We start from the raw sequence: 14,025 nt of genomic DNA, 5'->3' as shown, positions 1-14,025 counted from the left end.
AGCAGGAAAGGCATGCCTCACATGAAATTGCAACTGGTACTTTTGTGGTCGGGGATGATGGAAGTTGTAGTCCAACAACACTTGGAAACCCAGTGTTGGGAACACCTGACTTATCTGATAAGCTCTATATGAGCCACTGCCACTGCCCCAACAACTGCTGTCCGCACACATGTGAACGAGGGAGTCTAAAAGCCAATAAAGGCTTAAATGGCCAGGCTGCCCATGTGGCAATCATTATAGGAAGCCATGGAGAAGGGCATAGGGCCGTAGCTCAGCAGAAGAGCATCTGCTTTGCGTGCAGAAGGTCCCAGGTTCAATCCCTGGCAGCATCTCCAGGTAAGGCTGAGAAAGATTCCTTCCCAGCCCTTGTTATCCACCATTTCAGCACTCAAGAATTGCATGTATCTGTGGCTGGGCAATAGATACCCAACCTCGTTATCCGTGGTACACGGCTTCGCATATCTGTGGTTTTCGAAAGCGCGTTTCTGCCCTTACATGGTTGTGCTGTCGTGCAAGCAGTTTGGAAGAGGACAGTGGAATGCTTTGGTCTGCGTATTTAGAGTTTGTTTTTGTAAAAGAGTGGAACGATGGGGAGATTTGAACTGAGAAAGTAATTGAAAGCTGGCCTCCACCCACCTCAAGGCACCCCCAAGTTGATAGGATTTATTGTTGATTAATCAGGAATTTTTAAAGAATTAAGTTTTGGCTCCATAGACATGCACTGGCTCAATAGGAAACCATTGCCTGAGCCTTTCCATTCACTAAGAACACTGTGTTCCCTTTCACCTTAATAGCTTAATTGCTTTGACCAGAACTCAGAGTTCAGAGCAATAAGCAATTAAGGTCAGTAGGTCAAAAGGCAGTCTGTTATTTCCTATTGAGCCAATGCATGTCTATGGAGTCGAAAATCAATTCTTTAAAAATTCATAAAGAAATAACAATAATTCCTATCAACTTGGGGGTGCCGGGGGGAGTTGAGGCCAGCCATGGCGTGCCCCCAGACCCACCTTGGGGTGCTCTGGCACCCCCCAAAGGTGAGGAATGGGGCATCCTCAAATTCCCATTATTCCCTATGGGAGGAATACAAAAATTGAAAAATACTTCAACCATTCACCAATAATCAGAGAAGTGTCCGATTGCCTTGGGGTTTGGTGGGCGGTAGGCACCCCTGGGTGCCTACCACCCACCCCAGTTTTTTGCCCCTAGGTACTCCACAAAGAATAATGGGCAATAATAATAAAAATTTCAAAAATTCATTAAAAATCATAGGAGTGTCCGGTTGCTTTGGGGTTTGGGTGGTAGTTGGCACCCATGGGTGCCTACCACCCAACCCAGTTTTGGAGGCTCGAACTGGTTGGAATAGAACCAGGCTTAGTTTGGTTCGAATTCAAACTGGCAGGTCGAACCAATGCCTGGTTTGGTTTGAATCTGAGAATTCAAACCAGTTTGCCATCCTTAATATTGGCAGTTTTATTTCCAGTTCCCTTCCTAATGATCCCTAGCACGGAATTGGCCTTTTTCACAGCTGCTGCACATTGAGTAGACACTTTCAACGAGCTTTCCACCAAGACCCCTTTCCTGATCAGTCACCAACTGCTCAGATTCCATCAGCGTGTGTGTGAAGTTGGGGTTTTTCATCCCAATATGCATCACTTTACACTTGCCAACACTGAACTTCATTTGCTATTTTCTCACCCACTTGGAGAGATCCTTATGGAGCTCCTCACAGTCTCTTTTCGATTTCACTACCCGAAAGAGTTTGGTGTCATCTTTGTGTCAAATTTGGCCACCTCGCAGCTTACCCCAACTTCTAGATCATTTATGAATACATTAAAAAGCACCGGTCCCAGTACAGATCCCTGGGGGACCCCACTTCTTACTTCCCTCCATTGTGAAAACTCTCAATTTATCCCTACCCTGTGTTTCCTGTCCTTCAACCAGTTAGAAATCCACACATGTGCTTGTCCCCTTATCCCATAACTGCTAAGTTTTCTCAGGAGTCTTTGATGAGGAACTTTGTCGAAATCTTTTTGGAAGTCCAGGTATACTAAGTCAACTGGATCTATGTCAACTGGATCTCTTTATCCACACACCTGTTGACATTCTCAAAGAACTCCAAAGGTTTTGTGAGGCAAGATTTACCTTTGAAGAACCCATGCTGGTTCTCCCCCAGCAGGGCCTGTTCTCCTAAGTGCTTAGCAATTTTATCCTTGAGGATGCTTTCCATCAATTTGCCTGGAATGAACGTTAAGCTAAGCGCCCAGTAATTTCCCAGATCACCCCTGAATCACCAATTTTTTGAAAATTGGTGTTACATTTTCTGGAGCCTCTTGCAACATTGTGTTGCCTTTGTTAGATGCTAATTATTACTTTTATAAATTTAACTTTAATTTTGATGAAATTTTATTTATAGTTTCAATATTTTTTAAAATTTTTGATAATTACAGTACTGTACTTAAATTTAAATAGCAATTTAATTTAATTTACATTGGTTTTTAATTATCCATTGAAAATTCTCCCCTCACTCCTTGATTCTCACACACTCCTCTGTGTGTGTTTACCTGAATTGGATTTAATTTTGTGCTGCCTCTTTGGCCAACCTACCAACCAAACAGGCCAGGGGCTTGTGCTGCTAAGTGTTGGACTTCCACAGTGGGGTGAGGAAACAGCATGATTATGCATTTCTGGAGAGAATGGGGGTGGAGCATTGCTGGAGGAGCTGGAGCGTGGGAGAGCAGGAGAGCTGAGGTGGCCGTGCTGCACTCCATCCTGTCTTTTCAGTGTTTTTTGGGTTATTTTCCTGGGCTCTGGAACCTAACTTGCCAATTCCCATTGACATGAGGTTTCATTATCTGTGATTGTAGGCCAGAACGGAATCCCCGCAAATGAGGGCTACCTGGACTGAGCTTAGTTGGGCCAGTGGTCTGACTCAGAAGACAGAAGCTTCCCATGCCTGACTCCAATCTGCACATTAGAAAACATTGCCAGACTTTCATTTAACACATGCTTACAGTGCCCAGATCATCAAGACCATGAAAAAACTACCTTGGAGAGCAGGGGAAGGTTGGGGGCGGTGGGGGGAGAATAGGAACATAGGAAGCTGCCATATACTGAGTCAGACCACTGGTCCATCTAGTTCAGTATTGTCTACCCAGACTGGCTTCTCCAAGGTTGCAGGCAGGAGTCTCTCTCAGCCCATTCTTGGAGTTGCTGCCAGGGAAGGAGCTTGGAACCTTCTGCTTTTCCCGGAGCGGCTCCATCCCCTGAGGGGAATATCTTACAGTGCTCACACTTCTAGTCCTCCATTCATATGCAACCAGGGTGGACCCTGCTTAGCTAAAGGGACAAGTCATGCTTGCTACCACAAGACCATCTCTCCTCTCCAAAATCAGTATCTCCGAAATGTCCGAGAGATGACATTTGGGGTTGAAACCAGACCTGTCCTAGGAGCCGAATGATCCCACTGCTGCTTTTGGGTCAGTGCTCTTTTGCAAGCAGAGGATCCTGTACTTACATCAGTGATCCTGCAGAGCGCTCGGATGGCTGGGCCTCGGTACACATCTTCCTTCCCCGTCATGTCTTTGGTCAGACTAGAATAGTTAAGGCAAGTAGCACATTATCATGGAAGCATTGGTAGAAAACAGAGCTAATAATGTCAGGCAAAAACTGACAGGGACTAGAGTCTCTTTGAGGCAGACAGTAGCTGTACCAAAAACATCTTCGCATCCCAAATCCAAAACAGAGTTTCATTCAGACCAACTTCTTAATTTGCCTTCTAGATAACTACATTACAAGAAGGGGCAGGACAATGAAAGTAAGTTCATCGTGGTGCCAGGTAGCAGAACCACCCTTTGGCAAGTGCTATGTGTTTTCCATACACATGTGGGTTGTCTGAAGGAACACACAATCTGCGATCCTGAAAATCTCAATTTTTGTTGTTTTTTATAGATGTCCCAAAAATGCTTACAGTCTAAAGAGAAGCTTAAGGTAGACACCAGCAACAACCACTGGAGAGATGCTGTGCTGGGATTAGATAGAGCCAACTGCGTTCCCCTTGCTAAATATAAGGGAATCGCCACTTGAGAAGGTGCCTCTTTGCTCATTTAGCAGGGGCCTAACTGAGCAATCATTTAAATTTAAATCATGTTTCCAGCCCCAATGACTGTTGATAAAAATGTGGAAATGTCTCTACATTTCCCCCTTCCCTCTCATTCATGTCACTTCAACGATCAGGGCTAGTAACTGAGAGAAATGGAGCAGGAGCTTGGAAAATGTGCCGTGTCTGTGGAACAGGCAGGACTGGAAAGAAAGGGAAGAACTCCTCTTACTGGAAGGCACAATATCTGGAGGATTTGCAGAGCCCTGCATCCAGAGTGAACGGGAGGAGTAATCCACCCTAGAGGCCCGCTTCCACAGTTGGAAAAAGTAGAAAGAAGGGCAACTAAAGTGAGCATCAGAGGGAACACTTTTCAAAACACGAAAAGGCCAAATAAGATTAAAATTCTTCAGCTTAGCAACATGCCAATGGGGATATGACATGTGACCCACCAGCAGAAGCTTGGCTCTTTTCCCTGGGGATTAGGGCCGCCTTCATTTTTAGCTGTATACCCCAGATTGTTTAAGTGCACACCAAAAGGAGTACATGGGATGAAGATGTGATTGCAAACGTATGATTTATACACATCAATTCATCGGGGAGCTTTAATTAGGGGCAATTCCCTTTTGAGTGCACACTCAAGTGGCTTGCCTCTCTGCCATACATGAAATGGCCCTTGAACCAGATTTCACAGCATGACACAACCTCAGTGCAAGAGGGACCTGAAGGTTGTCTAGCCTAGTCCTATTGCATGACACCAGGCCATCCTTACTCAACTGAATGGTATGGAGGTAGCATAGCTGAGCAGTCTAGGGTGCTGGATTAAGGCTCTAGTCTCTTTGGGGGCAGGGGTTCAAATCCCACCACTGCCATATGAAAATTGGAGATGGAGACAGTTCAATAGGAGAGCCTCTGCTTTGCTTGCAGAAGGTCCCAGGTTCAATCATTGGTATGTCCAGATAGGGCTGGGAAAGTTTCCTACCTGAAACCCCGGAGAGCCACTGCCAGTCAGAGTAGGCAATACTGAGCTTCCCTAGACCAAAGGTCTGACTCTGGAGAAAGCATCTTCCTACGTATGCCAGGAGGCAAGAGTTGGAATCACACCATGCCCACCCACTCCATTACCTGCTGGTGACAATGATAACATCCTCGGAAATGTTTGCCATCTCTTTGATGGTAAGGTAACACATTCTCCTTAAGGTTTGCTGTGGAAAGAGCAAGATTAAATCAAAACCTTCCAAGGAAAGGACAACTGTTAGCACAAGTAGGAGAGAGACAGAGCTGTCTATTCTGGGGCTGAGCACACCCCCACTGAAGACCTATCCACTGTGTGTGGGTAGGTTCCGGTGGGAGGAGGTGAAGTTTCCAATTCCTCAAACACCTCCCCCTCGCCCACACACAGACACAGACACTGTGCACATCAGAATTAGGCTGCCAAACCGCTGTGCCAAGCCTTCTGCCTCCTTCCTCCCAATCCCTCTTGTGCGAGTCTCTGGTCAAGTCCCGCCCCGTCTCCCCTCCCTGCCCATTTATGCTGGCCACATCTTTCTGGCCTTAACAGGACGCTGGAGAGCCACAAGGTGCAACCCGATCAGCCCCACCACTGTGGTTCAGGACAAGGGTGTGGGCTTCAGCCCTCTGCCCTTGCCACAGTCTCTATAGGGATTGGGTCCCCTCACAGCTACTCTCGACCCAGGGAGGGAAGCTCCCCCTGGTGCTCACAGCAGCCAGAATAGGGAGGAGGCCCAGCTGCTCCTGGGAGGCAGCCTAACTCTACGGCAGGCTCCTTTGCATTTGGCACTGTTAGGCAGATCCCCTTGCAAAAATGCTCAGCGCCCCTCACTGAATTTTTAAGTCAAGGGCTCCTTATGTAGTCAGAAGCACAAGGAGAAGAAAAACGCCCGCTACCCTTGAGTACTAGAAACTTACATCATTTGACTGAAATAATCTGGTCATGGCAAAGAAGGCCTCTGTGGCTTCTGTCGTTCCAAAGTGTTCACCCTAAAGAGAAGAAGAAATTCACAAGTATCAAAGATAAAGCCTACGTACAGTATATAGAGAGGCTGACAGGGTGCAGTAATGACCTTTTTTTAGCTCCAGTTAGAAATTGAAACGATCTGTTTCAATTGCACTCACTAGAGGTGACCCAAGCAGCACATCCAGTACCTGAACTGCCCTGATTGTGGCTCTCTGCCACACCATCCTCATCCCCACTCCAAGGTGGGGAGGAACACCTGCCAGTGGTTCGAAGTGCACACACTGCCTGAGCACACAAGTGTTTGCACAAAATAAATCCTGCTTCATCTGAAGCAATATTGAAAGACTAAAGATATGTCAAGCAAAGCGCAGGAGTTTTATAGTTTAAAATGTCCTATGTTCACATCAGGGTCATCCAGTGAAACTGTCTGGTAAGCAACAGGAGGGGGATCCCGCCTCCATCACCCACTCCTGATGCTTTTAAAACTGGATCCCCCACCCCCCACCCTCCTTTCTTCTTTGCAACAGGAGCAGCTCCACATCCAAATAAATGGAATTGCTGCCATTGCATCAGCCTGGCCTTTATTTGGAAGCCAAAAGTTGCAGTGGCCTTAGACGAAAGAGAGAACACATTTACCTGGTTCAGTAGGTAAAGTATCTTGGTGAGTATGTGCAGACATCTTCTTGGATTTATAGGGGTTTCATTAAAAATACGAGCCTGCATAGAAATAACAGAAATGGTGTGGAAAATGAAGACAGACAATTTTTGACCTTGTAGTGGACAAGTTAGCTCTGTACAGCCTTAGACCAGCTCCCTAGAACTCACACACACACACACACACACACACACACACACACATACACACACACAGAGCCCCAAGGCCAAGGAGAGCTCAGGCTCCACTACCTGACCTGTCCCATCCCATCATGTACCTATTTCTCCCAATTTTCCAATCCAATCCAGTCTTCCATGTATTCTTATGGTAATATAACAGCCGAGGCTGAGAAGCTGGCACTGCCTGGCACAAAGGCAGGCTGAACGGCTCTGGCCAAAGGAAGGAAAGTGGCTGAGGTTGGTAGGCCTGAAGCAGCCCAGAGGGAATGGGGCTCAAGGCAGCCACCCACCCTGATCTGCAGAGATCAAACTGCGTTCGGAAAGAGACACTTTCCAACTGTTAGGGTAGGTGAAATTTAAAAAAAAATAGCCAACCCTGCACAGAACATCTGTGTAGTATTTGGGGCTGGCGTTTCCTGCCTGGGCTGGTTCTCCCCTCCCCCCCCCCGCGGTTTCTGGCTGGCTTTAAAGCCGGCCCGTCCCCTCCTGGGCTGTCTCCTCTTCCTAGCAGCCCAGCTGCCACCTCGCCTGAAACCGCTGCTGCCTTGCCACCACGGCCAGGGCCTCCCCATTGCATCCGGGCCTGCCGCTTCCCTCGTGCGGCTCCTTCCCAATCGGGCCCCAATTTCTCCATCCTTGCTCCCGTCTTTGCTGGGAACTCTTGCAGCGTGTCGTGAGAGTTCCACCCTGAAGACATGCATTCCCACGGTGGGCGGCTAAGAGAAATAATTATATGGATTAAAGATGTTCCAATCATACCTCCTGGAGAATGGCACTTTTTTCCAGATGCTGGAAGGGGTTGGAGCCACTGCCTAAAAAATATAAGGTAAGAACATCAGAAGAATCCAGCAGGCTAAAGGTCCATCTCATCCAGCATCTTGCTTCCCCTTTGCCTTCCAGGTGCCAAATAGTCACTCAACTGCCTGGATCTGCTATTATTTATATATTTATTTAGTGTGTAATACCCCCCAAACCAATCTCTGGACAGTTTACAATTTTAACACACAAAAAGCGATTTAAGACAACATTAGGTCAATTAAAACAGATTAAAGCATAAATGAATACAACTATGAGTTATGAATATATATCAATATAAGTATAATGCACAGGTCTTTGGGTTCCCAGACACCAGTACATTAACAGTTTTTAGTGGTTTCATTTTTCCTCTTAAACTTTAAGCAATTAAACTATTAACTTTTAAATATTTAAAATTATTCCAGTAAAAGTAATTTCCTAGCAAAGCTCTGAATTCATTTGAACACATCATTAACTCACAGTAGGTGTGCTTACTGACATCCCCACCCCCAATCAAATATTGTAGTTCAACTACTTCTGGCCGAGATATTTATACTGTTATATTTTCACTGTTCATTGATTTTAATTGTTTTAATGTTAACCACCCTGAGCCATCTTGGAAGGGTGGTATAGAAATTGAATGAATGAATAAAACTGTCGTAAGCACAAATCAATTAGAGCATTCTTCCCATTCTGCAAAGCACACATTAAAAATAAAGTTGCACCGTCAAGTCGATTCTGACTCTTGGCACCCACAGAGCCCTGTGGTTGTCTTTGGTACAATACAGGAGAAGTTTCCTCACACAGTGTGAGAGGATGCCTTTCAGCATCTTCCTATATCGCTGCAATATAGGTACCAGCGGGGATTCAAACCGGCAACCTCTGGCTTGGTAGTCAAGCCATTTCCCCGCTGCATCATCAGGTGGCTAAAACACACAAGGTAAAGCAGGCCATCAAGCCAATTTTGACTCCTGGTGCCCACAGAGCCCTGTGGTTGTCTGTCTTTGGTAGAATACAGGAGGGGTTGACCATTGCCTCCTCCCGCGCAGTATGAGAGGATGCCTTCCAGCCTCTTCCTATATTGCTGCTGCCCAATATAGTACCAGTGGGGATTCAAACCGGCAGTCTTCTGCTTGTCTGTACTGCGTACAATACAGACATGTACTGTGCCGCTTACTGACGGGCAACTCAACACAGTAGCAGCAACCCGAGTCTGCTTCATGGGATTATACTACTGCTTATCAATCAATTAATTATTTAAAAAACCCTGCAGGCAAGACACGTTCACACAAGGACAGCCACCCTGAGGTTCTCCTCCAGCTGTTGCTGCTGGACTACAACTCCCATCACCCACAACCACAATTTGGTTGTTGGGGGCCCCCAACAGCGGAGGAGCCTCAATGCCATACTTGCACTGACACACCAGAGAGAAAGCAGCCTCGAGCTGCCCAGTTTACCGCCCCCCCCCCCGGGGGGCAGGCTGGCTTTCTGCTGCTTACAGAGAGCGACCCTCAAGCCTGGGTCCCCAGGAGTTGCAGGACTACAACTCCCATCATCCCCTGCTTCCAATAGCCAAAAGGGGTGATGGGAGCTGTAGTCCAACATAACCTGGGGACCCCAGTTTGGGGACTCCCTAATGAGAGTGCTGCTGCTGGAGCTGCCGGCTCTGCTCTTTCCAGGCAGGGCCCTCTTTGGGGAGAGCAGGAGTCGGGCGCCGGCGGCCCTCCAGGCCCTCAGGGGGCGCTGCGGGCTGTGCGACCCTCAGGCCCCAAGGCCCCGCTGCAGGCTGCCTCTCCACACGTCCCACGCTCAGAGCCGGCTCCTACCAGACTCCTCGTCCTTCTTATCGAACTTCTTGATCATGGCCGCTCGCCTCAGCCTCTTCCCGGCCGCTCGCCCTCAGCCTTCGACGAGCTCAACTCACCAGCCGAGCCGGAAGTCCCGCCGTCTCCCCACCGCCGTCTCTATTCCTCCCCGCACCATTGGCTGGTAGCGCTGTCATTCAGAATTAGGCGCGCCCTCTTCTTCCCCGTGACAGCTGTTGGAGCGTAGCGGAAGACCGTCCTCGCTTTAGTTTGCATGCGGCGCGCCAATTGGCTTCGGGGGTGGCCACGCCCCTCCACGGCGGCTCCTTTCAGCGGGGCGGTCCAAGGAGCCGCGTTCCATTTAAAGAGACAGTGGCTCTAATTTGAAAAGCTGCTTCCTCAACGGAACACGGATCCTTCTCTTGGAACGGAATTCGGTTACTCCTACATAAATGTGCATGGGATTGAAGCCCCGGTTTAGAGCAGGAGGAGTGGGCAGGTTGCAGCCTCGTGTGAACTCTTATGTTTTAAGAATCTGGAAGAATTCCCGAGAGCCATCCGTGGGTTTTAAATTTCCAAAACACAAAAGTTGCATGATCGCCCGGATCTCTGAATCGTGGTACCATTAAGCGGTGCCATTATGGCTGGATCTGTGGTCCAACCAACAGCATCTGGGGATCACCAAAGGCGGAAAGGAATGAGCATCTTAAATCCTTGCACTGAGCTACACTCGAGTCCAGGTTTATTTGCGGAAAACATTAAAAACCATTGATCAATCTATCAATCTTTATTACGGTTGCAGACCAGCATAAAATTACAAGTTAAAAGAAAGTGATTCTAAGGGGACTAATAAAAGGTACAAATTATAAGTTACATGTTAAAAATAAAGGTGATTGCAAGTACAATACAAAATATTATGAACAGGCTGAAATTAAAAATAATTGCAATTTAAAAGAGACAAGCTAAATAAAAATTACATATAATACTAAAAAAATTAAAGCCTGCTAAAAAGAAAAGAATACAATATCTATTATAGAAAACGCACAGAGAATATAAAATGGTAAAATCCAGTTTAAAAAATAAAAAGCAATAAAAGCAGTAAAAACAATAAGAGAGGAGGTGTGGGCAGGTCAATGTCATCAGGAGTCAGATGAAGGCTAAAATGGCTCACAGCCAGCCGCACAGTATCTGGCAATGTTATATGTGATGGAAGGCTTCGTGTCAGAGAGCAGCCAGAAGCTGTAGAATTTACTCGTACGTCCCGGGAACTTGTTTAACCATGGGAGAATGAGAAAAGCACAAATGTCTCTATAAAACGAGCAGTATAGGAGGACATTGATTAATTATCACAAAAAATTCTCAGTATGAACTCACCCTGACCCTAAAGTGTTGGGAAGCTGACTGACTTGGGTAGATCTCCGTCTGGGAAAGCTCCAGTAAGCATTTAAAGAAAATCGTATTACAACTTATTGTAAATTCTTCCCAGCACGATGCAGTCCTTTATGCAAAATGCTTTATATTTTAAATATTTATCTTTGTTGGATACCATTTAGGGAAATGAAATTCAAATTTTGGATTACATTCAAAATTCTTTCCTAGGAGAAGACACGTGCAAAGCAATATAATACAGCATTTGATATCCTCCATTCCCCCCACTCCCATGATTGTTAAGGATATTAGCACATCTGAAAGACATCATTAATCTCAGGTTATCCTAAATTGCACTCTAAGTACTGCTTGACTTTATTCTTGCTAATTTAGAGATAAAAGGAGTAAAAATTGCTGATATCTACCTTATGTTTCTTTTTCGATTGTGAGGCCTTTGGGGACAGGGAACTATTTTATTTATTTTGCTATGTAATCGTTTTGAGAACTTTTGGTGAAAAGTGATTTGTAGTTGTTGTAGTAGTATGAACCGTGTATGAACACCTAGAGATAGGGTTACTGAAGCTGTCCTGTATCTAATCCGTGTTGCATTCACATAATGTTGTGTAACTTTTTATTATTATTTACTGTGTGTCTCTGTGTTGCGCTTGTATTCTTCCAGGATCCCAGAGCTGTGTACATGGTTCTGTTACTCCTCACAACAAGCCTAAGAGGTAGGTTAAGCTGAGAGATAAGTGACTGGCCCCCAGTCACCCAGTGAGTTTCATGGACAAGTGGGGATTTGAATTTGGACTTCCCCAGTCCTAGCCCAACACTCTAACCGTTACACCACATTGTGCAAAGCAACATGGGTCATCCCATGAAATTGATTGCCAGGAAATTTAGGACTAACAAACAGAGGTACTTTTTCGCACAACACAGAATCTGTTTGTGGAATTCTCTGCCACAAGATGTGGTGACAGCCAAACAACCTGGATGGCTTTAAGAGGGGCTTGGATGACTTCATGGAGGAGAGGTCTCTCATTGGTTACTAGTCGGAGGGCTATAGGCCACCTCCAGCCTCAAAGGCAGGATGCCTCTGAGTAGCAGTTGCAGGGGAGCAATAGCAGAAGAGAGGGCATGCCCCTTTCAACTCCTGCCTGTGGGCTTCCCAGGAGCATCTGGTGGGCCACTCTGTGAAACAGGATGCTGGGCTAGATAGGCTTCCTTGGGCCTGATCCAGCAGGGCTGTTCTTATTTTCTTATGCTGGGGACCCCTGTTGCACCTTTGCTTTCTCAATAGGGCCCTTTCGTCCCATGGCAGTTTTGCATTTCTTGCAGATGGCAAAAGTCAGGGGCAGCCCAAGATCAGGCACTTCAAGTGGAGGAGGAGTTGGAGCTGGTCTTGAGGTAGCAAACCTGAATTGGCCCCTTCACTAAGCAGGGTCTGCCCTGGTTTGCATTTGGACAGGGGACTGCAGGAAGATATTCCCCGAAGGGGATGGGTCCATAGCTCAGTGAAAGTGCATCTGGCATGTCCAGGTAGGGCTGGGAGAAACTCTTGCCTGAAACCTCGGAGAAGTGGCTGCCACTCAGTGTTTTTATTTATTTAGAAAATTTATTGACCGCCCTACTTCTTTAAACTGAAAGCAGTTTACATAAGACAAGACAACAACAACAACTACTACTACAGGAGAAGGGAGAGAGAGAAAAGAAAAAGAATCCACCCATCCCGACACACGTTAAAAACTAAAAGCCTAACAAAATAGATAGGTTGTCGGGAGCTTCTCAAAGGAGAAAAGGGAAAGGGCATTATGATTCTCAAGAGGCAGAATGTTCCATGAAGAAGGGGCTGCAACAGAGAAGACTCTCCCACGAGCCCAGGCCCAGAACTCTGAGAAGGCCCACCTGAGACGACCTCACAGGGCAGGTTGAAGTTGGATGGGAGAGGCAGTCCTGAAGGTGCACAGGCGCCAGTCCCTGAAGGGTTTTACAGGTGATAACCAGCACCTTGAATTGGAGCCAGAAGTGAACTGGCAGCGAATGCAGCAACCTCAGCAAAGGTGAAACATGATCATGTTTTCTGCTGCCCATAAGCAGCTAGGCCGTGGCATTTTGAGCCAGTTGCTGCTTCAAAGTTGTCTTCAAAGGCAACTCCAGGTAGAGCACATTGCAGTAGTCCAACCGAGAGGTGATGAGGGCATGGGTTACGGTTGCCAGGGCCTGCCGGTCCAGGTAAGGCCGCAGTTGGCATACCAGACGAAGCTAGGTCAAAGTTCCCCTGGCCACAGCTTCCACCTGCTGTTCCAGCAGGAACTGTGAGTCCAGAATGACCCCCAAATCACGAGCCTGCTCTTTCAAGGGGTGCACAACCCCATCAAGTGAAACCCTCGAAACCAGAACCTGGCCAGATCAAGAACTGAACAAGAGCAACTCTGTCTTGGAGGGATTAAGCCTGAGCTTGTTTTGGCCCATCCAAACCCTTACAGCCTCCAGACACTGAGTCAACACATCCATGGTATCTCCGGATCAGCCCAGGGTGGCGATGTACAATTGGGTGTCATCAACATACTGATTATACTTCACCCCAAACTGATGGATGACCTCACCCAGCACTCACCTCCAATGCAAACTGTCTGAAACCATCCACTAAGGTAGGAATTGAACCAGCACAACACTGTGCCCCCAATCCCAACCCCCTCAGAAGATCCAGAAAAATATAATGGTTGATGGTATCAAAAGCTGCTGATAAACTCAATAGAACCAAGAGAGGCATGCTCCCCTCATCGAGGGTCCGATAGAGGTCATCCGCCAGAGTGACCAGTGCCGTTTCTGTGCTGTGGCCTAAACCCCGACCGAAAAGGGTCCAGGAAATCCACTTCATCTAGGATTCTCTGTAGATGAGCAGCAACTACTTTCTCCAAAACTGGAAGGTTGGAGATAGGTCTAAAATTATCTAAGATCTCTGGGTCCGGGGAAGAAGACTTCAGGAGAGGGTGGACCACTGCTTCTTTCAAAGCGAGAGGTACCTCTCCCTCCCCGAGTGATGGATTCACTAGCTCCTGGACCCAGGACCTCACCCCCCAGCCGAACAAATCAACCAGGAGGGGCAAGGATCAAGACACCATACTTATGTGAACAAGTATGCCATA

At 46.9% G+C, this 14,025-nt stretch overlaps 1 protein-coding gene across 1 annotated transcript in view; it reads right to left on the bottom strand.

Moving 5' to 3' along the window:
• Positions 1-9,682, bottom strand: part of COPG2 (COPI coat complex subunit gamma 2) — a 46,818-nt gene extending 37,136 nt beyond the window's left edge. Inside the window, exons 1-6 of the mRNA XM_053252923.1 lie at positions 9,530-9,682; positions 7,668-7,720; positions 6,711-6,791; positions 6,026-6,097; positions 5,222-5,301; positions 3,515-3,590 (exon numbers count right to left, since the gene is read on the bottom strand). Of these exons, the coding sequence (XP_053108898.1) occupies positions 3,515-3,590; positions 5,222-5,301; positions 6,026-6,097; positions 6,711-6,791; positions 7,668-7,720; positions 9,530-9,566 (399 nt within the window). The 5' untranslated portion in view covers positions 9,567-9,682. The remainder of the gene's footprint in view (positions 1-3,514; positions 3,591-5,221; positions 5,302-6,025; positions 6,098-6,710; positions 6,792-7,667; positions 7,721-9,529) is intronic.
• Between the last annotated feature and the right edge of the window lie 4,343 nt (positions 9,683-14,025).

The sequence above is a fragment of the Hemicordylus capensis genome, chromosome 5, assembly GCF_027244095.1.
Source record: "Hemicordylus capensis ecotype Gifberg chromosome 5, rHemCap1.1.pri, whole genome shotgun sequence".
In the NCBI taxonomy this organism is placed as follows: domain Eukaryota; kingdom Metazoa; phylum Chordata; class Lepidosauria; order Squamata; family Cordylidae; genus Hemicordylus; species Hemicordylus capensis.
This window is presented reverse-complemented; position numbering and strand designations above follow the sequence as displayed.